Below are 25,952 nucleotides of genomic sequence, written 5' to 3' on the forward strand. Positions count from 1 at the left end.
TTATACACAGGAGATCTGTACTTAGTATGCAGTGTGTATACAGGTAATACAGTGGTCACCGATGCCATTATACACAGGAGCTCTTTATATAGTGTCAGTGTACAGGTAATACAGGGATCACCAGTGACATTATACACAGGAGCTCTGTATATAGGGTACAGTGTACATGTAATACAGCGATCACTAGTGACATTATACACAGGAGCTCTGTATATAGTGTATAGTGTACAGATAATATAGTGATCACCAGTAACATTATACACAGGAGCTCTGTATACAGTATACAGTGTATGGTGTCAGTGTACAGGTAACATACTCACCAGTGACGTCTCTAGCTAAAGTCCTTCATCTTTGCGTTTCTTTTTAATCCAGCGCAGACCGCCATCGCTTCTTTCAGCCAGGACTCGTCTCTGCATAAAATAACACAGTTATCTAGAGCACCGCTTCCAGAGCACATTCCCCATTTTTTCCCTTTCTTCTACACTACACATCTGACTACAGAAGTTCACCCACCATTAATATATAATTGGTTATTATGCAGCCCACCATTCCAAATATAAATTATAATTCGCCACTATCTGTATATAGTCACTTTCCCCATGTAATATATAAATTAATTAGCACCTGTATTCTTTCTCCCAATTTATTACCAGTCACTTTATCCTCAACGACCCCCACTATGTACTTCCCGCTCTAACCCTTACCCCAATTCATTATAGTTACATGCCCCTTCTGCCTCAATTCATTGTCATGTCTTCTCTCTCTCCCACCCTCTATTCATTATCAATTGCTCTTCCCCCACCCTCAAAATTAATTATTTGCTCTCCCCACCTTCAATACACCATTTGCTCTTCCCACCCCCACCTTTAATTCAATTGCTGTCCACGTCCCTCACACTCACTTCATGTGCAGTCCCCATCACCCCACTTCATCATTTAGTCCCCTATCATCATTTAGTCCCCTATCCCCCCGTCACTTCATCTGCAGTCCCCCTTACATAATCATTTGCAGCCCCCTATCATTTCATCATGTGCAGAACCCCCTCAAACACACATCATCTGCAGTCCCTATCACTCCCACATCATTTCCCGTCCCCATCACCCCCACATCATCATTTGCAGTCCCCATCACCCCCACATCATCATTTGCAGTCCCCATCACCCCCACATCATTTGCAGTCCCCATCACCCCCACATCATCATTTGCAGTCCCTATCACCCCCACATCATCATTTGCAGTCCCCATCACCCCCACATCATCATTTGCAGTCCCCCCACATCATTTGCAGTCCCCATCACCCCCACATCATCATTTGCAGTCCCCATAACCCCCACATCATTTGCAGTCCCCATCACCCCCACATCATTTGTGGTCCCCATCACCCCCACATCATTTGCAGTCCCCATCACCCCCACATCATCATTTGCAGTCCCCATCACCTCCACATCATCATTTGCAGTCCCCATCACCCCTACATCATTTGCAGTCCCCATCACCCCCACATCATCATTTGCAGTCCCCATCACCCCTACATCATTTGCAGTCCCCATCACCCCCACATCATTTGCAGTCCCCATCACCCCCACATCATTTGCAGTCCCCATCACCCCCACATAATTTGCAGTCCCCATCACCCCCACATCATTTGCAGTCCCCATCACCCCCACATCATCATTTGCAGTCCCCATCACCCCTACATCATTTGCAGTCCCCATCACCCCCACATCATTTGCAGTCCCCATCACCCCCACATCATTTGTGGTCCCCATCACCCCCACATCATTTGCAGTCCCAATCACCCCCACATCATCATTTGCAGTCCCCATCACCCCCACATCATCATTTGCAGTCCCCATCACCCCCACATCATTTGCAGTCCCCATCACCCCCACATCATTTGCAGTCCCCATCACCCCCACATCATTTGCAGTCCCCATCACCCCCACATCATCATTTGCAGTCCCCATCACCCCCACATCATCATTTGCAGTCCTCCCACATTATTTGCAGTCCCCCCACATCATTTGCAGTCCCCATCACCCCCACATCATTTGCAGTCCCCATCACCCTCACATCATTTTCAGTCCCCCCACATCATTTGCAGTCCCCCCATATCATTTGCAGTCCCCCCACATCATTTGCAGTCCCATCACCCCATCATTTGCAGTTCCCATCACCCCCACATCATCATTTGCAGTCCCCTATCCCCCTTCACTTCATTTGCAGTCCCCCTTACTTCATCATTTGCAGCCCCCTATTATTTCATCATGTGCAGTACTCCCTAAAACATCATCATCTGCAGTTGCACTCCCCCCACCTAACCTATTTAAAAAAACAAAAATGTTTTTTATACTCACCTCAGTCGTTCCCAGGGCGTCTAGTGTTTCCAGCAGTGAAGCAGCAGCTAGAATGTATGGGCTGCTGAGAGAACCTGACAGGAGCCCCTACATTCTAGCACATTCACTACTGAGATTGCTAGAATGGATGGGCTGTAGTCAGGACCTGCCGGGAACCCATACATTCTAGCTACAGCCGAGCAGGAGCTGCACAGCCGACTAGGTGAGACGGCCGTGCACAGCTCCAAAACGGCTCCCGGGCCCCAGCGCCGACATGTGCGCCGCAGTGCACAATATTTTAGTGCACGATGGGGCCCGATCAGTAGAAGCACAACAGTGGGGCCCCGGATCTGCGGGCCCCTCTGTTTACTGCTGCTGACCGGGCCCCATACAGCAGTAACGGCTGTAATGCCCTGATGGCGGTCCTGACTCTAACCCTGCTTTACTCTTCTCCACAACTGTATCCCTGACCTGTCAAGTGTGGTCCTTGTTTTTCATGATGCTGTTTGATCCCTAATATTATCAAACAAACCTCTGAGGCTTTCACAGAACAGCTGTAGTGACACGGAGAATAAATTACACACTGACTAAATTGACTAATTATGTGACTTCTCCAGGCAATTTATTTAGTGGTATCAGACTACAGGGGACTGAATACAAATATTCGGCATAATTTTTAGATTAATATTTTTAAAATTAGAAATCCATGTATCATTTCATTTATAATTCCCAAATACATGCCACTTTGTGTTGGTATATCACATAAAATCACATTAAAATAGATTTAAGTTTGGGGTGTAAAGTGAAAAAATGTGGAAAAGTTCATGGGGTATGAACACTTTTTGAGGACACTGTATGTTATAGAAATGCTGGTGCTATAAAACTCATCATATACTTATCCAGTGGTTTTTTTTTACAAACACAAAAAATGTTATCAGCATTTTGGATCTAATTTTCATCAGTGTTTGGACAGTGTCAGTTTTTACCATCAGTGATTTTTACATATGACAAACATCTAAATTACAAAGCTTCTCCTATTCATTACAATGGTAATCACAGACAGCACACAACTTCCACACTGATGGCATTTGGGTGCGGTCCATCACAGATCCTAAGAATTTTATGGATGATTTTCATTAGTGACCCTGATAAAAATCGGACATACCCCCATTATTTTTTTGGGAGAAAGTAGTCTTTTTCCTGTCATGCCTCTTGTAAACATATGAATAAATTGACAGCTGAATTTTTCTATTTCCCCTGTCAATGGGTGTGTAAAAACTGATGGAGGCAGGCTGTGTACAGATTAATACTAATGATAACTGAAATGGTACTTGGCCCTATTTTTACCTATTTAATAAGACAGACATGTGACAGTATTTCACTAGAGTTTATCCCATTTTTGAATTGGAATGACCTGCTTGAGCCATGATATTATAGCGTGTTTGTGGAGGATGAATTAAATGGCATTGGTGAGCACTCTCCCTGATCTTAGAAACAATACTGCTATTTTATGACACCAAAACAAAAAATCAGAGATGCCAAACAAAAGTATAAGCAAAATGTACAGTTTTATTTAATTGAAATGGAAAAATTTACTGAATTGCAAAATACGACATATAATAGAAACCATGTGTACATCAGACAGACACTGCAGTGAGTGAACAGAGCTTAAGTCAAATAGCAAGATCAGAGATAATAAAGCACCTATATGGTAGATAGACGAATGTCTATATGAGCAAATAATCTAGGTCAATGCCTAATGCAAAACAGTCAGATTCTGAGACATTTATATCGGACTCTTTTTGCACCAGCCATTGATTTATTTGCACACTCACCTGATGTCAGTTTTTATACTCTGGTTTAGACTTTTATCTCAAGTCATGTGGCAAGGCTCGATAAAGAGTCAACATTAACTTCTAGAATTGCTACTTCCTATAGGTGGCACTAGAGTTGAAGTCCTCTTCCTCTCTGAAGAGACAATTTGCACATTTCCCAGAGGAGCATTGTGGCTTTAAGTCTCCTCATCTCAGCATGCTTAACATGTCACTTTCCGCAACAAGAAATGTTACCCCTTGGATACCATTTTAAATATTATACAGGCATTAACATACTTATCTGCCTTTACACCTTTGTGGCCATGGCTACATAACCACTTGTTTTTAAATGACATCTTCTTTGTGGCATCTTGAGGCATCTATTTCCAACTGTTTTGCATTAGGCATTGACCTATATTATATGCTCATATGGACATCAGTTTTTATATTATAAATGCACTTATATACAGACTATGTGATACACTGGGTCCCTGATTTTGATACAGGCTTGGAAGCAGAGCCTGCATCTTTGCTGGCAGATGATGGCTGTGATAAATCAACGACCATCTGCCTCTAACAGCTGTGGGTGGAGTGAAGCTCCACCTGTGGCTGTTAACCTGTTTAATGCCCGCTGTCTGTGACAGTGGCATTTACAACATGTCAACAGGGGGGAATGCTGTTCTATGCATTTATTGGCATTCTCATGACCTGACCATAGGGTGCCAATGGTTTGCCATAATGGCCACGGGTCTTCAGGAGACCCCTGTGCTTGTCATGATGGTAGTCCTGTGAAAGTCGGTCCTTGGCTTGCGTTAATAGGAAACTGTGAATTTTGCTATATACAGCATTACAGTGACATTGCTCTATATAGCACAAGTGATCAGATGCAGAGAATAAAGATCCTTTTCTTCCCACTGCATTTGGCTGCCTGCAGGCACCGGACAGCATAATAACACTGTTAATCTGCAGATTAATCCCATATCTGCAGGTTAACACAGCGTTATTCCTGGTGACAAGTTCCCTTTAAGGTACAGAGCCACTAAAGTATTGGATGGCTGTTCAGCCCTAAACATTTGCTAAAGGACCAACCCAGGGGTCATATGCCCCTATACCCTATTGATAAGATATATTACAAATTTTCTTACATTCGTTTATACTATTGACTTACGCAACATTTGGTGAACATACAGTGCCATTTTAACCATTCTCCTTCCCTAGGCCAGTGGGAATTCTGTTACTAACCCATTAACTGCCTGGGAACCCTACCAGTATGTCTTTGGAGTTTGAGGGATTTTGTGGGGAGGAAACTTAAGCAAACACAGGCAGAACATGCAAACTCCCTGCAGATGTCCTTGGTGGGATTTGAACCCAGGACTGCAGAACTGCAAAGCAATAGTGCTAACCACTGAGCCACCATGCTGCCCATATTGTTCTAGCTATTGACCAGTGCATGTCTAGTGGTCGGACTCCGGCCAATCAAATATTAGTTTTTTGGTAGTGACATGATACTTTCTCCTTTAGATTTTGTACCAACAATTTTACATTATTTTTATATTGTAAAGACGCCATTAATTTCTTGCTTTTTTTACTTTCTGCGCCTGTGGTAAAACATTTCTCTGGACCTGGACACAGTACGACAGATTTAAAAGTCTTAATACTAAAATGTCATTTTAAGGATGACAGAGAAAGAAAAATTTGGGAATTCAAACTAATGAAGATGTTCAATTCTTTGACACTAGGACTCAATTTAACACCTGGATTTATGAGTCACTACATGGATACAATTCACACCTCCACCAGACGGACTCCAGATAACTAAGAACATTATTCCCACTGCCTCTCCATTTGTAAGAAAATGCCTAACTTGATTTCCTTGGCTTATCTTTAGGGCTCATACTCACATGCGAGAAACTCGGATGAGTCTTTCAATTAATACCCGGCAGTGCACCCGGCACTCAGGAGCGGAGCGTGCGGCTGCATGTATTGCTATGCGGCCGCACGCTCCGATCTGAGTACCAGGTGCAGTGCCAGGTATTGACGTGCGAGACTCATCCGAGTTTCTCGCATGTGAGTATGAGCCCATAGAAGGCATCACACCTCCCACCCCCCTGAACAAATGTCCTACTGTAGTATTCCTTAAATGTTGTGCTTTTTTCTTATTAATCTATTTGTAATCCTGCCTGAAGAATTAGCCCCTGTGCTCTTAAAGCCTGCAAACATATCATTTTCTGGTTAGCCAAAAAATGTATCACTCCTAGAATACTTTTGTCATCATTGGGCAGAAAGGTATTCACATTGCTTTCTTTTAGAAATTTTTATAGCTTTATTTTATACAAGCATTCATGCATTTTTCTAATACACAAACCTATGGAATACTGATTAAAACAGCATATATATGATTTTGTTAAAAAAAACACCAGAACTGTAAAAAACACAAACTCAATGAGGAAGCCACAAGAATGCACTGCTATGTGTGAAACCACCTTTAGGCCAGCACTTGAAAAGAGTACGTTCATTCGAAAATAACCCAACATGACACGGACTGCACGTTTGTTGATTACTTACTAAAGTGAGTCACACATTTTCTGCCTACTTACTACTGACTGTTAATAGTGACAATGTCAGAAAAAGTGTGGCATCAAAGTCATATCACTTTACAAACCTCCATCCACAAAAGATTCAAAAGACACAGAGAAGTCCTCATCTTGAGACGGCGGACTACCAAGTGTGCCTTGCTTACATTTGTTATTCTGTATATGATAATTTTTGTTACATCAGCCCAAGCCTATGAAGTGAAGATGAAAGGTACAAAGTGCGTCTCAAGGGTATAGGGACTAGACTTCAAACACATTTCAAATGGAGGAAACTTGAAGGTTTCTGAAGTGTTCATGTGTGAATCAGGAGTGTTGTGCAAGCAGAAAGGTATTAAATGACTTATCAGCTACCAGTAACATAATTTATCATTTCTTTACTGGAGAAACCAACTTGAAATCTATATTTTCCTAGATGGCATATCTAAATACAAATGAGGGAGAAAAGTTATCGAAAGGGCATAAAAGGCAAAATAAACACAAATCAAATCCTGTCATTCAAAGCCGTCGATATCGGCAGGTTTGGCCAACCTTGTAAGTGGGCCATATAGAGAAAAACCTACAACTATATGAGGAGGCATTCTGATCTTTGCTGTGGAATCCCTCAATTCTATGTTTGTCCCACTGCCTAACATATCCCACTATAGTTCTTACCTGTGTAAAGTACGATATAGAGGAATTACACGGAACGAAATATCTATATCAAACATACCACTGTTTCGTTGCTGTTGATCGCAGATCCTGTGCACTTTGCTATAACTTTGTCAATACACTTCTTGTGAATAGCTGCATTGCATTCTAAATGCAAAATATGAAACATGGAAAAAATAAATATTGTGGACAATTATCAACAGGTTTCCAGAGCATTAAAGTAAGATCTAAAATGCTTACGTCTGCATTGGTATCCTTGTTTGTTGAGGCCCCTAAAAAAATGACAACGTAGAGAACTAATATCAATGATCGCTTTTTTACCGGTTAAGTTAAATAGAATGCAATTAATGATATATATTAATTAATGTATTTCCATTCAATCTTTCAAAGATTCATCATCTAAGCTATGACTCAGCTAACCCCTCTGGCCATTAGTATGATATAACAGCCTATGATACACAATATTACATAAAACATAACTGTTGTGTAAGGCAGAAGCCAACTAAATGTAAATGCCCTTAAAATAACAAGAGAAACGCTTCATACTCATCAAGTGTACAGATAAAAATTGAGTCATACAAAGTAAGAGCCATGCATTAGCCATTTTCCAAGAAACTCATACCTACTCCCCTGCATGCCCTGCCAAGCTCTGCTGTATCCCAGCAGGGCCCATATGTGACAGGCCATAGCTAAGGGCCTGGGATGGAGTTGCGTAGTTGCTCTTAAAGGGTTATTCCCATCTTCTTATACGGGAATATTTGGATAGTGCTTGCAACTAGACAATTTAGTTTTTAAAATTTTACCTTGTTAACAAGATACAAGTTCTTTTGTCTTTTATTGTCACTGCTCATTGCCAAAATAGACGCTAAGGCCAGAGAGGATAGCAGAAGCATATGTAGCTCCTAATTCTGGGTACCCGTCTCTGGACTCACTGCACCTTTAATGCACTACTAATGCTGCGGAGTCAAGGCACCATCATATATCAGCATTGATGTACCAATGGCATAGCAATACTGCTGGCCTCAATTATAACTCAAGGAGGAGCACTGGCCCATCCAATAACTGTTGGGACCCCAAGCAATCCTACCAACGAAGCTTTGGAATCCATGAAGCTTGCTTTATAAGGCCCTAAAGTGAATGGAGTGGAGGTACGGATGCTCGATCTTTGCTCCATGCATTGCCTATAGCACTGCCGCAGAAAGATAAACACAACAATTAGCTATTTGTGATAGTTCTATAGATGAGCATGTGCACCTCTGTTCAATTCATTATGGGACTCTGCAGAGCCTGATTACCAGGTTCCAGAACCCTGTTCTCAGGATTGCAGGGGTTTTCACCAAAACTAGACAAATACAGGAGTAAATGCAGTGCTAAGTCGGGTAAAAGTAGAAAAATACAACAGATCATATGCTGCATTCAGTGGGCTCAATTCATCAAGGGTCTTATACTGGCTTCAAACACCTTGAAATGTCACAACATTTTTCTGCATCTCGAGTTTATGCAAAAGTGAGGTGACTTTTGGCGTTTTTATGCACTGCAAAAATGAGAGTGGCTATGGTGAGACAGTATGGCAAAGCCCACCCATCAAATTCATCAACATTTACTCCACTTTTCAGGCGTAAATTTCGCTAGAAATGAACTTGTAGCATTTCTGGTGGAGGCGCATACCATGTGTAAGATGGGCCTAATTTAATAAGTGTTGTGCGCCTATTACTGAATTAGGCACACCAAATTCCAACACGCCAGTCTTGATGGATTGGACTTTATGTTTGCAAACTAGGATACAACAAAAAAGTTTGATACACATATACACACAAACCAAACTATAACTAAATGTCCTTTTAATGTTTTCAGGTATAAAGCACTAATCATTGCATTTACCATACGAATTCATGACAAACGGAGCAAAACGTTGGCTGTGGGAAGAAAGTAGCTATAAACTCATGGCACTTGATGTTATGAACCTTGGCCTGTTTAATGGCTCCACGACGCTGATGTAAGGCGAATTGTCTTTCTGAGTCTGGATCATAATGGCTTTTTGGATCTGTAAAAGGAAAACAATATGAAATAAAATTAAAAATAAAATCAAAGTATAAAAACAATTACTTTTCTTATATTAATTTGACATTTTTGTAGGGGTAATGCGGTATATTGCTGCCACAATTCAGCCCTTTCATGAACGTTTTTATTTTTGGGGGGTCTCCACCCAATTCTTTTTTTAAACAATTAGGGTTATCATCTAATTAGGTATAATCGGCGCTGATGCGATGTGGTGCTAGGTGGTTACTGAGACAAACATATAGTGTTAAACTTCCTTTTTTGTCACCTTCCAGACTTGTAAGGCATTCTGCTGTTTTTCTAAGGGGGAGAGGGGTTTGATTTTTTGCAGTGGTGAGGGCAGACAGAATGAGCTGCAGATGAGGCAGTGAAAAAAAAGAAAGCTCAGCAGTGATTGGTGGAACGGCAGTCAGCAGGGGCTGTGGTACGATGTTCTGCCAATCAGTAGACAAATACATTGTGCATAGGGTAGTCTGAAGGCAGTGCTGAGGAGGAGGAAAATCTGCACCTATAGCTATCCACTGCTGCTCCATCAGATTGCCTAGATTCAGCACAGCGTAAGTACTGCTTGCTGTGCTCCTGTTGTGTGAAGGGAAGGGCAGGAGGCTCAAGACTCTCAACATCATTTCTCTCGTGGGAGAGGGCAGTGTTTCACACAAGGACTGAAGCCCTGGTGTAGATGTCCTGCTCCTTCCATCATATTCATGAAATAATCTCCCCTCCCTGTGTTCTTCAGATAGGACGGTGATCTGGTTTCTGTAGTCTGGCATGGTGTGATCCCTGACCTATGCCTGGACCTCATGGAGCAGAAGGGGGTAGTTTAGAGATGTGCAGGTTTATGACACTGTCCTGTCACTCTGCCCTGTCACTCGGCCCTGCACTTCTTCCCTGTCATTCTGCCCTGACACTCTGCTCTGGTTGCTGCTCCCTGTCAAATTGCCCTTCTTGCTGCTCTGGTCACTATTCTCTGACACTCTTCAATGACAAAGAAAAAAATATGTATTGATAGTCAGGTTTTAGTAGACAAGGAGCTCACCAAAAACTAATACCTTTAAAATGTACGGTACCTTTTATTTTAACCAATTAAAACAAACACAGCAAACAAATGCTAGTAACTGCCGGAAAAATGTGATCCCAAACATTATGTAAAATGTTCCCACTATAAGCTTCAACTCAATCCACAAAAAAAGCAAGTCCCCACTCAGGTCTGTCATCTGTTAATGGAAATATATAGGGGGCTTCCACATTACTGGTAGCACAAAGGCTCTGGAGAAGCAAAATGGCTCCATAACCATCCAAAAGAAATTCAGCAAATTATGTGCACCCAAATCCAAATGCCCTATCCCTTCTGAGACCCACAGTGTACCTAAACCACATATTTCATCCATGTTTGGCATTTCTGAAATGATGAGAACCCACCTAACTTACAGATGCAAGTCTCCAAAAGTACAGGCTGGGCATAACGTACTGGTGACTGCAACGTACTGGTCACTACAGCGTGCTGGTCACTACAATGGCAGTTTGCAATTTTCACTCAGCAACATTCATTGCTGCTTGTTCCTGGAAAATACCCATGGAATCAATATCGTCACTACACCTGTAGATAAATTCCCCAAGGAGTATAGTTTGCAAAATGGGGTCATTTGAGGGGAATTTTGCTCTTCTAGCAATTAGGGGTTCTGCATATGGAGTCCGCAAACTGTTCTAGGAACATCTGCCCTCCAGGAGGAAAATAGCGCTTTGTTCCTCCCGAGCCTCTCCACGTGGCTAAGTAGTACTGTACAGCCGCATATGGGGTATTGCAATATTCATAAAAAATTGTGGGACAAATTTTAGTGCCATTTTTACCCACTTCTTGTGTGAAAATGGAAAATCTGGGGCTAAAACAAAATTTTGGTGGTAAAAATGTTGTTATTTTTTTCTTCACTGCCCAATGGTATAAAATTCTGTGACACACCCGTGGTGTCAATATAATCACTGCACCCCTAGATGAATTCATTGAGAGGTGTAGTTTGTAAAATGGGATTACATATGGGGGGGTTCTGCTGTTCTGGCACCTCCTTGGCTCTCCCAGTTGGTCATGGCACTTGCAAACCACATCTGACCCTACTTGCCTTCTGAGCTTTGCCTGAAAAATATTTCCTGATTACATGTAGGGTATTGGTGCACTCAGGAGAAGATGGACCTCAGTTTGTTGTTAAAAAGTTTTCTATTAGCCCTTAGAAAAATTAAAAACATGTGGCTAAAACAACATTTTAGTGGTAAAAATGTAATTTATTCTTTCACCGCTCAGTGGTATAAAATTCTGTGAGGCTCATGTGGTGTCAATATGATTTTGTAGATTGTGAGCCCTCGCGGGCAGGGTCCTCTCTCCTCCTGTTCCAGTTGTGACTTGTATTGTTCAAGATTATTGTACTTGTTTTTATTATGTATACCCCTCCTCACATGTAAAGCGCCATGGAATAAATGGCGCTATAATAATAAATAATAATAATAATAATATGATCACTGCACCACTAGACAACTTCATTGGGGAGTGTAGTTTGTAAAATGAGTTCACATATAGGGGGATTCTGTTGTTCTGGTACCTCAGGGGCTCTGCCAATGTGACATGGCTGTTGTGAACTCTGTTTCCGGGCTCCCTCCTGTGGTCGTGAGTGGTACTGTGTGAGTTCTCTCTTTGGGCTCCCCCTGGTGGCTCTTTTTGTTATTTTGCAGGTTTCTGGCAGGATCAGCTGTCTCGTCATCTGCTAGTTAGGTTTCCTATTTAATCCACCTGGTCCTTCATTCCTTGCCTGTTGTCGTTGTATTCAGTGCTATTCTGATTGCTCCTGTCTACATCCGTTATCAGTCTCTCCAAGAGAAGCTAAGTTTGGTTTGCTTATTTTTGCTCATCTGTGTTCAAGATGTTTCCTAGTATATGATGAGTTTTGTCCAGCTTGCTAATATGTGATTTCCCTGCTTGCTGGTGCTCTGGGGTGCTGAGTTGCTTCCCCCACATCGTTAGTTGGTGTGGGGGTTCTCGCATTCTCTGCATGGATATTTTTGCATAGGGTTTTTTACTGACCGCACAGATCCCTTGCTATTTTCTGCTATCTAGCGTTAGCGGGCCTCATTTGCTTATCCTGTTTCATCTCTGTGTTTGTCTTTTCTTCTTAACTCACCGTTATTATTTGTGGGGGGCTTCTATATCTCTGGGGTTATTTCTCTGAGGCAAGTGAGGTATTTACTTTCTCTTTAGGGGTAGTCAGTTTCTCAGGCCGTGAAGAGACGTCTAGGATTTCAGGAAACGTTCCACGGCTGCCTATAGTGTGTGCGGTTAGGATCAGGTTTGCGGTTAGTCCAGTTACCACATCCCCAGAGCTCCTCCTATTATCTTCTACTTAGCTGGTTGATTTGCGATCCTAAGCCACTAGGATCATAACAGTACAACAGGCCAAAAAGTGTTTAATGCATCGCAGAAGTGGGATAAGAGAAGTCCTGAGTACAATTTTTTTTTTCCTCTCCCTTTGCTGCAGTCTGTCCTGCTTCTCTCCTCCCCTTAATCTCTGGGTGGCTTTGAGTTCTGCTGCAGACATGGATATTCAGAGTCTGACTTCTAGTGTGGATCATCTTGCTGCAAGGGTGCAAAGCATTCAGGATTTTGTTGTTCACAGTCCTATGTCTGAGCCAAAAGTACCTATTCCTGAGGTTTTTTTCTGGAGATAGATCTAGGTTTCTGAATTTTAAGAATAATTGTAAATTATTTCTTTCTTTGAGACCTCGTTCCTCTGGTGATTACGCTCAGCAAGTTAGAATTGTTATCTCTCTGTTACGTGGCGACCCTCAAGATTGGGCCTTCTCCCTGGCGCCAGGTGATCCTGCATTGCTGAATGTGGATGCTTTTTTTCTGGCGCTTGGATTGCTTTATGAGGAACCTAATCTGGAGAACCAGGCAGAAAAGGCCTTGCTGGCTCTCTCTCAGGGTCAGGATGAAGCTGAGGTGTATTGTCAAAAATTTCGGAAATGGTCGGTGCTTACTCAATGGAATGAGTGTGCCCTGGCTGCAAATTTCAGAGAAGGTCTTTCTGAAGCCATTAAGAATGTTATGGTGGGGTTCCCCACGCCTGCGAGTCTGAATGAGTCAATGGCTTTGGCCATTCAGATTGATCGGCGTTTACGGGAGCGCAAACCTGCACACCATCTGGCGGTGTTTTCTGAACAGAAACCTGAGTCTATGCAATGTGATAGGATTCTGACCAGAATTGAACGGCAAAATCATAGACGTCAGAGTGGGTTGTGCTGTTACTGTGGTGATTCAGCTCATGTTATCTCAGCATGCTCTAAGCGCACAAAAAACTTTGCTAGATCTGTCACCATTGGTACTGTACAGCCTAAATTCATTTTGTCTGTTACTTTGATTTGCTCTCTGACATCCTACTCAGTTATGGCTTTTGTAGATTCAGGTGCCGCCCTGAATCTGATGGATTTGTCATTTGCCAAGCGCTGTGGTTTTATCCTTGAGCCATTACAGTTCCCTATTCCATTGAAGGGAATTGATGCTACACCATTGGCCAAGAATAAACCTCAATACTGGACTCAAGTGACCATGTGTATGACTCCTTCACATCAGAAGGTGATTCGCTTTCTTGTGTTATATAATTTGCATGACGTTGTCGTGTTGGGTCTGCCATGGTTGCAGGCTCATAATCCAGTCCTGGATTGGAAAGCTATGTCTGTGTTGAGTTGGGGTTGCCAGGGAATTCATGGCGATGCTCCCTTGGTATCAATTGCTTCCTCTACTCCTTCTGAAGTCCCAGAGTTTTTGTCGGACTACCAGGATGTATTTGATGAGCCCAAATCCAGTGCCCTACCTCCTCATAGGGATTGTGATTGTGCTATAAATTTGATTCCTGGTAGTAAGTTCCCTAAGGGACGACTGTTTAATTTGTCTGTACCAGAGCATGCCGCTATGCGGAGCTATGTAAAGGAGTCTTTGGAGAAGGGACATATTCGCCCCTCCTCGTCCCCTCTTGGTGCGGGATTCTTTTTTGTGGCCAAGAAGGATGGTTCGTTGAGACCCTGTATAGATTATCACCTTCTAAATAAAATCACGGTCAAATTCCAGTATCCCTTGCCATTGTTGTCTGATCTGTTTGCTCGGATTAGGGGGTCTAGTTGGTTCACCAAGATAGATCTTCGCGGTGCGTATAATCTTGTGCGTATAAAACAGGGCGATGAATGGAAAACAGCATTTAATACGCCCGAAGGCCATTTTGAGTACTTGGTGATGCCTTTTGGACTTTCTAATGCCCCTTCTGTGTTTCAGTCCTTCATGCACGATATCTTCCGAGAATATCTGGATAAATTTATGATTGTGTATCTGGATGATATTTTGGTCTTTTCAGATGATTGGGAATCCCATGTGAAGCAGGTCAGGATGGTATTTCAGGTCCTGCGTGCCAATGCCTTGTTTGTGAAGGGTTCCAAATGTCTCTTCGGAGTCCAGAAAGTTTCCTTTTTGGGCTTTATTTTTTCTCCTTCTTCTATTGAGATGGACCCAGTCAAGGTCCAGGCTATTCATGATTGGACTCAACCTACATCGGTTAAGAGTCTTCAGAAGTTCTTGGGTTTTGCTAATTTTTACCGTCGCTTCATTGCTAATTTTTCTGGTGTGGTTAAACCTTTGACGGATTTGACCAAGAAGGGTTCTGATGTGACTAACTGGTCTCCTGCGGCCGTTGAGGCCTTTCAGGAGCTGAAGTGCCGGTTTTCTTCGGCTCCAGTTTTATGTCAGCCAGATGTCTCTCTTCCCTTCCAGGTCGAGGTTGATGCTTCTGAAATTGGAGCAGGGGCTGTTTTGTCACAGAGAAGCTCTGATTGCTCTGTGATGAAGCCATGTGCCTTCTTTTCAAGAAAATTTTTGCCGGCTGAACGAAATTATGATGTTGGTAATCGGGAGTTGTTGGCAATGAAGTGGGCATTTGAGGAGTGGCGACACTGGCTAGAGGCAGCTAAGCATCGTGTGGTGGTCTTGACTGATCATAAAAATTTGATTTATCTTGAGTCGGCCAAGCGGTTGAATCCTAGACAGGCTCGTTGGTCGTTGTTTTTCTCACGTTTCGATTTCGTGGTCTCGTACCTTCCTGGTTCGAAGAACGTGAAGGCTGATGCTCTTTCTAGGAGTTTTGTGCCTGACCCCCCCGGAGTTTCTGAGCCGGTTGGTATCCTCAAAGAGGGGGTAATTTTGTCTGCCATTTCCCCAGATTTGCGACGGGTGTTACAGGAATTTCAGGCGGATAGACCTGACCGTTGTCCATCAGAGAGACTGTTTGTCCCAGATAGATGGACCAGCAGAGTTATTTCCGAGGTCCATTCTTCAGTGTTGGCGGGTCATCCTGGGATTTTTGGTACCAGAGATTTGGTGGCTAGATCCTTCTGGTGGCCTTCCTTGTCGCGGGATGTGCGTTCCTTTGTGCAGTCCTGTGGGATTTGTGCTCGGGCTAAGCCTTGCTGTTCTCGTGCCAGTGGTTTGCTTTTGCCTTTGCCGGTTCCTAAGAGGCCTTGGACGCATATTTCCATGGATTTTATTTCGGATCTTCCGATCTCTCAGAGAATGTCTGTCATCTGGGTGGTTTGTGATCGTCTTTCTAAAATGGTCCATTTGGTGCCCTTGCCTAAGTTGCCTTCTTCCTCCGATTTGGTTCCGTTATTTTTTCAGAATGTGGTTCGTCTGCACGGCATCCCTGAAAACATTGTGTCTGACAGAGGATCCCAGTTTGTGTCCAGATTTTGGCGGTCCTTTTGTGCTAAGATGGGCATTGATTTGTCTTTTTCGTCGGCCTTCCATCCTCAGACGAATGGCCAAACCGAGCGAACTAACCAGACCTTGGAAACTTATTTGAGATGTTTTGTTTCTGCTGACCAGGATGATTGGGTGACTTTTTTGCCATTGGCCGAGTTTGCCCTTAATAATCGGGCTAGTTCGGCTACTTTGGTTTCGCCTTTTTTTTGTAATTCTGGTTTTCATCCTCGTTTTTCCTCGGGTCAGGTTGAGTCTTCTGACTGTCCTGGGGTGGATTCTGTGGTGGATAGGTTGCAGCAGATTTGGAACCATGTGGTGGACAATTTGATGTTGTCACAAGAGAAGGCTCAGCGCTTTGCTAACCGTCGTCGCTGTGTGGGTCCCCAACTTCGTGTGGGGGATTTGGTGTGGTTGTCTTCTCGTTATGTTCCTATGAAGGTTTCTTCTCCTAAGTTTAAACCTCGTTTTATCGGTCCTTATAAAATTTTGGAAATCCTCAACCCTGTGTCATTTCGTTTGGACCTCCCGGCATCGTTTACCATCCATAATGTGTTCCATAGGTCTTTCTTGCGGAGGTATGTGGTGCCTGTGGTTCCTTCTGTTGAGCCTCCTGCTCCGGTGCTGGTTGAGGGAGAATTGGAATACGTGGTGGAGAAGATCTTGGATTCTCGTATTTCAAGACGGAGGCTTCAGTATTTGGTTAAGTGGAAGGGCTATGGTCAGGAGGATAATTCCTGGGTTGTCGCCTCTGATGTTCATGCGGCCGATTTGGTTCGTGCCTTCCATGTGGCTCACCCTGATCACCCTGGGGGTTCTGGTGAGGGTTCGGTGACCCCTCCTCAAGGGGGGGGTACTGTTGTGAACTCTGTTTCCGGGCTCCCTCCTGTGGTCGTGAGTGGTACTGTGTGAGTTCTCTCTTTGGGCTCCCCCTGGTGGCTCTTTTTGTTATTTTGCAGGTTTCTGGCAGGATCAGCTGTCTCGTCATCTGCTAGTTAGGTTTCCTATTTAATCCACCTGGTCCTTCATTCCTTGCCTGTTGTCGTTGTATTCAGTGCTATTCTGATTGCTCCTGTCTACATCCGTTATCAGTCTCTCCAAGAGAAGCTAAGTTTGGTTTGCTTATTTTTGCTCATCTGTGTTCAAGATGTTTCCTAGTATATGATGAGTTTTGTCCAGCTTGCTAATATGTGATTTCCCTGCTTGCTGGTGCTCTGGGGTGCTGAGTTGCTTCCCCCACATCGTTAGTTGGTGTGGGGGTTCTCGCATTCTCTGCGTGGATATTTTTGCATAGGGTTTTTTACTGACCGCACAGATCCCTTGCTATTTTCTGCTATCTAGCGTTAGCGGGCCTCATTTGCTTATCCTGTTTCATCTCTGTGTTTGTCTTTTCCTCTTAACTCACCGTTATTATTTGTGGGGGGCTTCTATATCTCTGGGGTTATTTCTCTGAGGCAAGTGAGGTATTTACTTTCTCTTTAGGGGTAGTCAGTTTCTCAGGCCGTGAAGAGACGTCTAGGATTTCAGGAAACGTTCCACGGCTGCCTATAGTGTGTGCGGTTAGGATCAGGTTTGCGGTTAGTCCAGTTACCACATCCCCAGAGCTCCTCCTATTATCTTCTACTTAGCTGGTTGATTTGCGATCCTAAGCCACTAGGATCATAACACATGGCCCCCTCAAACTATTCCAGCAAAATCTAAACTCCAATATGGTGCCTCTTCCCTTCTGAGCTTTGCAGTGTGCCTCAAATGTAGTATTCCCCCACATATGGGGCATCGGTGTACTCAGAAGAAATTGAACAACAAATTGTATGGTGCAATTTCTCCTGTTACCCTTATGAAAATGCCAAATTTGGGGCTAAAATAACATTTTTGAGGGGCAAATGTGATTTTATCATTTTCACGGCTCAATGATATACACTTCTGTGAAGCACCTAGGTGTTCAAGGTGCTGACCACACATTTAAATACATTCCTTGAGGGGTCTTGTTTCCAAAATGCAGTTACTTATGGGGGTTTCCACTGTTTAGGCACATCAGGGACTCTTCAAATGCGACATGATGTCCGCTAATGATTCCAGAAAATGATACATTTAAATGAAGTTCCTTCCCTTCCGAGCCCTGCTGTGTGTCCAAACAGTAGTTTTCTCCCTCATATGGGGTATCGGCATAGTCAGGAGAAATTGCACAACAAATTGTGAGGTGCAATTTTTCCTGTTACCCTAATTAAAATGCTAAATTTGGGCTAAAGTAACATTTTTGTGAGGCATATGCGATTTTTTTTATTTTTACAGCTTAACGTTATAAACTTTTGTGAAGCACCTTAGGGTTCAATGTGCTCACCAAACATCTAGATCAGTTTTCTGATGGGTCTATGTTATGATTTTCCCAATGGCAGGGAAATCAAAATAACAACGGACTAGCTCTCGGGTGATGGGAACTAAAGTGACCGTGACCTGAACCTGACACGACACTGGAAGTAGCCGGGGAGTGTTTCCTACGATGCCCTAGACACCACGCGCCAGCCGGAGATCTAACTACCCCTATCAGAGGAATATACAGGCCTGCCTTACCTCCAGAGATGAACCCCAAAAGGAGATAGCAGCCCCCCACAGATATTGACGGTGAGTCAAGAGGAAAAGACATACGTAGGATGAACAGCAGATTTAGCACAGTGAGGTCCGCTTACTAGATAGCAGAAGTACAGGAAAGAGTCACTTCACGGTCAACTTCAAAACACTACTCAAAAACACCATCCTGAAATTACTTTAAAACTCCAGTGACAACTCATGCCACTGGAGTGGCAATTTCAGTCCACGAGAGCTTCCAGCTACAGAGAGTCACATTGCAAATAGCTGGACAAAAATAGCATAAACTAGAAACAAAATTCAACTTAGCTGAACAGGATCTTGAGGCAGGAGAATGCAACAGAATGCTACTGATACATTGTTGGCCGGCATCAGACCAGCAGCCAAGCAGCCTTAAATAGGAAACTCCCCTAATGGGTGTCAACAGGTGATCAAGGATAGAAGAAGGCAAATAAGTGGCACTACCATAAAACACCACCGAGGGAGCCCACAAACAGAATTCACAACAGTACCCCCCCCTTAAGGAGGGGGCACCGAACCCTCACCAGAACCACCAGGGCGATCTGGATGAGCACTATGAAATGCACGAACCAAATCAGGAGCATGAACATCAGATGCTGTCACCCAAGAATTATCCTCCTGACCATAGCCTTTCCACTTAACCAGATACTGAAGTTTCCGTCTGGAAACACGGGAGTCCAAGATCTTTTCCACCACATACTCCAACTCACCCTCAACCAGCACAGGAGCAGGAGGATCAGCAGACGGAACAACCGGCACCTCATACCTCCGCAACAATGACCGATGAAAAACATTATGAATAGTAAAAGATGCTGGGAGGTCCAAACGAAAGGACACAGGATTGAGAACCTCCAGAATCCTATAAGGGCCGATAAACCGAGGCTTAAACTTAGGAGACGAGACCTTCATAGGAACAAATCGAGAAGACAACCAAACCAGGTCCCCAACACAAAGACGAGGACCGACACGCCGATGACGATTAGTGAACTGTTGAGTCTTCTCCTGGGACAACTTCAGATTGTCCACAACCTGTCCCCAAATCTGATGCATTCTATCAACCACAGCATCTACTCCAGGACAATCCGAAGACTCCAATTGACCGGACGAAAAGCGAGGGTGAAACCCTGAATTACAAAAAAATGGAGAAACCAAAGTGGCAGAACTGGCCCGATTGTTAAGGGCAAACTCTGCCAATGGCAAAAAATCAAGCCAATCGTCCTGATCAGCGGACACAAAACACCTCAAGTAAGTCTCCAAGGTCTGATTAGTACGCTCAGTCTGGCCATTAGTCTGAGGATGGAATGCAGACGAAAAAGACAAGTCGATGCCCATCCTGGCACAGAACGCCCGCCAAAATCTAGACACAAACTGAGTACCCCTGTCAGACACTATATTCTCAGGAATACCATGCAAACGCACAACATTCTGAAAAAAATAGAGGGACCAGCTCAGAGGAGGAGGGCAATTTGGGCAAAGGTACCAAGTGAACCATCTTGGAAAAACGGTCACACACCACCCAGATGACGGACATCCTACGAGAAACAGGAAGGTCAGAAATAAAGTCCATAGAGATGTGCGTCCAAGGCCTCTTAGGAATAGGCAAGGGCAACAACAACCCGCTGGCCCGGGAACAGCAGGGCTTAGCCCGAGCACAAACATCACAAGACTGCACAAAAATACGTACATCTCGAGACAAGGAAGGCCACCAGAAGGACCTAGACACCAGATCCCTGGTGCCAAAAATTCCAGGATGACCTGCCAACGCGGAAGAGTGAACCTCCGAAATAACTCTACTGGTCCAGTCATCAGGGACAAACAGTCTACCAGGCGGACAGCGATCAGGCCTATCCACCTGAAACTCCTGCAAAGAGCGCCGCAGGTCTGGGGAGACAGCTGACAATATCACCCCATCCTTCAGGATGCCAGTAGGTTCGGAATCACCAGGCGAGTCAGGCTCAAAACTCCTAGAGAGGGCATCCGCCCTCACATTCTTAGACCCAGGCAGATATGAAACCACAAAGTTAAATCGAGAGAAAAACAACGACCAGCGCGCCTGTCTAGGATTCAGACGCCTGGCTGACTCAAGATAAATTAGATTTTTGTGGTCAGTCAAGACCACCACCTGGTGTCTAGCACCCTCAAGCCAATGACGCCACTCCTCAAATGCCCACTTCATGGCCAAGAGCTCCCGATTTCCAACATCATAATTTCGCTCAGCGGGCGAAAACTTTCGAGAGAAAAACGCACATGGTCTCATCACTGAGCAGTCAGGACCTTTCTGCGACAAAACTGCACCTGCTCCGATCTCGGAAGCATCTACTTCAACCTGGAACGGGAGCGAAACATCAGGCTGGCGCAACACAGGAGCAGAAGAAAAGCGGCGCTTAAGCTCCCGAAAGGCCTCCACAGCCGCAGAGGACCAATTAGCAACATCAGCACCCTTCTTGGTCAAATCAGTCAAAGGTTTAGCAATGGCAGAAAAACCCGCTATGAATCGGCGATAGAAATTAGCAAATCCCAAGAATTTCTGAAGACTCTTTAGAGAAGTAGGTTGTACCCAATCACAAATAGCCTGAACCTTAACAGGGTCCATCTCCATAGATGAAGGGGAAAAAATATATCCCAAAAAGGAAATTCTCTGAACCCCAAAAATACACTTTGAGCCCTTCACAAATAGAGAATTAGCTCGTAAAACCTGAAAAACTCTCCTGACCTGTTGAACATGAGATTCCCAGTCCTCCGAAAAAATCAAAATATCATCCAAATACACAATCATAAATTTATCCAGATATTCACGGAAAATATCGTGCATAAAGGACTGAAAAACGGAAGGGGCATTCGCGAGACCGAAAGGCATTACCAAATACTCAAAATGGCCTTCAGGCGTATTAAATGCGGTCTTCCACTCATCCCCCTGCTTAATCCGCACCAAATTATACGCACCACGTAGATCGATCTTAGTGAACCACTTCGCCCCCTTTATGCGAGCAAAAAGATCAGTCAGTAAAGGTAACGGGTACTGGTATTTAACTGTAATCTTATTCAGAAGTCGATAGTCGATACAAGGTCTCAATGAACCATCCTTTTTACCCACAAAGAAAAACCCTGCCCCCAGTGGAGACAAAGAGGGGCGAATATGACCCTTTTCCAAAGATTCTCTGATATACTCCCGCATAGCAGTATGTTCAGGTACAGACAAATTAAACAAGCGACCCTTAGGAAATTTACTACCGGGAATCAACTCAATAGCGCAGTCACACTCTCTGTAAGGGGGGAGAGAATCAGTTTTAGGCTCCTGAAAGACATCATAAAAATCTGACAGAAATGCTGGGATCTCAGAGGGAGTAGATGAAGAAATGGGAACCAAAGGTGCATCCCCATGAATCCCCTGACATCCCCAGCTCAGCACAGACATTGATCTCCAGTCCAAGACTGGATTATGAATTTGTAACCATGGTAATCCAAGTACTAATACGTCATGTAGATTATATAACACAAGGAAACGAATAATCTCCTGATGGTCTGGGGAAAGATGCATAGTCACTTGTGTCCAATATTGTGGTTTATTGCTAGCCAAAGGTGTAGAATCAATACCCTTTAAGGGAATAGAAACCTCCAGAGGCTCTAAATCAAACCCACAACGCTTGGCAAAGGACCAATCCATGAGACTCAGAGCGGCGCCAGAATCCACATAAGCATCCACAGTAACAGATGATAAAGTACAAATCAATGTCACGGACAAAAGAAATTTAGACTGCAAGGTACCCATAGAAAAAGATTTATCAACCTTTTTATCAACCTTCTTTATGCGTTTAGAGCATGCTGATATAACATGAGCTGGATCTCCACAATAGAAGCACAACCCATTTTTGCGCCTGTAATTCTGTCGTTCGCCTCTAGACAATACACTATCGCATTGCATATGCTCTGGTGCCTTTTCAGAGGTCACCGCCAAATGATGCACAGGTTTTTGCTCAGAAGATACCGCCATATGGTGCACAGGTTTTTGCTCAGAAGATACCGCCATATGGTGCACAGGTTTTTGCTCAAAAGATACCGCCATATGGTGCACAGATTTTTGCTCAGAAGATACCGCCATATGGTGCACAGATTTGCGCTCCCGTAAACGCCGATCAATCTGGATAGCCAATTTCATGGCATCATTCAGACCTGTAGGCACAGGGAACCCCACCATGACATCCTTCACGGCATCAGAGAGACCTTCTCTGAAATTAGCTGCTAGAGCGCACTCATTCCATTTAGTAAGCACAGACCATTTACGAAATTTTTGGCAGTATATCTCAGCTTCATCTTGCCCTTGGGAAAGAGCTATCAAGGCTTTCTCAGCCAAAATCTCTAAATTAGGTTCTTCATAAAGCAACCCCAAAGCCAGAAAAAACGCATCTACATTTAATAACGCAGGATCCCCTGGCGACAATGCAAATGCCCAACTTTGTGGGTCACCCCGCAATAGAGAAATAACAATTTTAACCTGTTGCGCAGGATCACCAGCAGAGTGAGATTTCAGAGACAAAAACAATTTACAATTCTCTCTGAAATTCAAAAAACGGGATCTGTCTCCGGTAAAAAATTCAGGCATAGGGATCTTAGGTTCAGACATTGGAGCACGTATAACAAAATCTTGTAAGTTCTGGACCTTTGTAGCCAGGTTATTCAGACCTGCAACCAAACTCTGTGGATCCATGATTCAAACAGGTGTAACCAAAGCCATTCAGAGATTAAGAGGAGAGGAAAAAAAAAAAAAAGGCTGAAGACTGCAGTTTAAGCAAGGAGTACAAATAAGCACTAAGGTGCACTTTCCAAACACAGAAGGAAAAAAAACCTTTTCATATCCTTTCCTGCTTTAGTGCATAGTTTTAACACATGTGGGCCGGCCAAACTGTTATGATTTTCCCAATGGCAGGGAAATCAAAATAACAACGGACTAGCTCTCGGGTGATGGGAACTAAAGTGACCGTGACCTGAACCTGACACGACACTGGAAGTAGCCGGGGAGTGTTTCCTACGATGCCCTAGACACCACGCGCCAGCCGGAGATCTAACTACCCCTATCAGAGGAATATACAGGCCTGCCTTACCTCCAGAGATGAACCCCAAAAGGAGATAGCAGCCCCCCACAGATATTGACGGTGAGTCAAGAGGAAAAGACATACGTAGGATGAACAGCAGATTTAGCACAGTGAGGTCCGCTTACTAGATAGCAGAAGTACAGGAAAGAGTCACTTCACGGTCAACTTCAAAACACTACTCAAAAACACCATCCTGAAATTACTTTAAAACTCCAGTGACAACTCATGCCACTGGAGTGGCAATTTCAGTCCACGAGAGCTTCCAGCTACAGAGAGTCACATTGCAAATAGCTGGACAAAAATAGCATAAACTAGAAACAAAATTCAACTTAGCTGAACAGGATCTTGAGGCAGGAGAATGCAACAGAATGCTACTGATACATTGTTGGCCGGCATCAGACCAGCAGCCAAGCAGCCTTAAATAGGAAACTCCCCTAATGGGTGTCAACAGGTGATCAAGGATAGAAGAAGGCAAATAAGTGGCACTACCATAAAACACCACCGGGGGAGCCCACAAACAGAATTCACAACAGGTCTAGTTTCCAAAATGGTGTCATTTGTGGGGGATTTTCACTGTTTAGGCACATCAGAGGCTGTCCAAACACAACATGGCATCCACCAATTGTTCCGTGAAATTTTATATTTAAAAAGTGAAATGGTGCACCGTCCCTTCCGAGTCCTGCCGTGCACCCAAACAGTGGTTTTCCCTCTCATATGGGGTATCGGCATGCTCAGGAGAAATTACTCAACAAATTTTTGGGGTCTATTTTTTCCTGTTGCCCTTGTGAAAATAAAAAACTTTGGATCTGAATAAATTTTTTGGTGAAAAAAAGTTAAATGTTCATTTTTTTTTCTACATTTCAAAAATTCCTGTGAAGGACCTGAAGGGTTAATAAACTTCTTGAATGTGGTTTTGAGCACCTTGGGGGTGCAGTTTTCAGAATGGTGTCACTTTTGGGTATCTTTTATCATATAGACCCCTCAAAGTGACTTCAAATGTGATGTAGTCCCTAAAAAAATGATTTTGTAATTCTTCTTGTAAAAATTAGAAATCGCTGGTCAACTTTTAGGGTATGTGCACACGTTGCGGATTTCTTGCAGAAATTTCCTGAAGAAAACCGGAAATTTTCTGCAAGAAATCCGCATTTTTTTTTTTGCGTTTTTTTTCGCGTTTTTTTAGCATTCTGCAAGCGTAATTAGCTTGCAGAATGCTAAAGTTTTCCAAGCGATCTGTAGCATCGCTTGGAAAACTGACTGACAAGTTGGTCACACTTGTCAAACATACTGTTTGACAAGTGTGACCAACTTTTTACTATAGATGCAGCTTATGCAGCATCTATAGTAAAAGAGAGAATGTTTAAAAAAAATAAAAAAAATAAAAAAATGCTTATACTCACCCAGACATCTCATCAGCGGCGTCCGTTCGTCTTCCTATAGCTGGTGTGTGCGCGCAGGACCTTCCGTGACGTCACGGTCACGTGAGCGGTCACATGACCGCTCACGACCAATCACAGGACAGTGACGTCATCGGCGAGGTCCTTCGCCGCACATCAGCTACAGGAACCGAACGGCAGCGTGCAGTGGAGGCGGGAAGACATCGAGGGTGAGTATAGGACTATTTTTTATTTTAATTCTTTTTTTTTTACCAATTATATGGTGCCCAGTCCGTGGAGGAGAGTCTCCTCTCCTCCACCCTGGGTACCAACCGCACATAATCTGCTTACTTCCCGCATGGTGTGCACAGCCCCGTGCGGGAAGTAAGCAGATCAATGGACCCCTAGGTGTGCGGAATCCCCTGCAATTCCGCATTTTAATGAACATGTTGCTTTTTTTTCCGCGATGCGATTTTTTCGCGGAAAAAAAGGCTACATTTGCACAAAAAATGCGGAATACACTTAAAATAATAGGAGGCATATGTAAGCGTTTTTTTCACGTTTTTATCACGTTTTTATAGCGAAAAAACGCGAAAAAAACGCGAAAAATACTGAACGTGTGCACATGGCCTTAACCCTTATAACTTCCAA

General features: G+C 43.7%; 1 protein-coding gene across 3 annotated transcripts in view; it reads right to left on the reverse strand.

The window, feature by feature from the left end:
* The window catches only part of LOC143775860 (protein kinase C theta type-like), a 228,005-nt gene that overhangs the window by 66,883 nt on the left and 135,170 nt on the right, over window positions 1-25,952 (reverse strand). For all 3 annotated transcript variants that reach the window (XM_077264488.1, XM_077264489.1, XM_077264490.1), the window contains 3 exons: window positions 9,274-9,436; window positions 7,633-7,664; window positions 7,454-7,539 (listed from right to left, as the gene is read on the reverse strand). In XM_077264488.1, coding sequence (XP_077120603.1) covers window positions 7,454-7,539; window positions 7,633-7,664; window positions 9,274-9,436 — 281 coding nt within the window. The remainder of the gene's footprint in view (window positions 1-7,453; window positions 7,540-7,632; window positions 7,665-9,273; window positions 9,437-25,952) is intronic.

The sequence above is a fragment of the Ranitomeya variabilis genome, chromosome 5, assembly GCF_051348905.1.
Source record: "Ranitomeya variabilis isolate aRanVar5 chromosome 5, aRanVar5.hap1, whole genome shotgun sequence".
Classification (NCBI taxonomy): Eukaryota; Metazoa; Chordata; class Amphibia; order Anura; family Dendrobatidae; genus Ranitomeya; species Ranitomeya variabilis.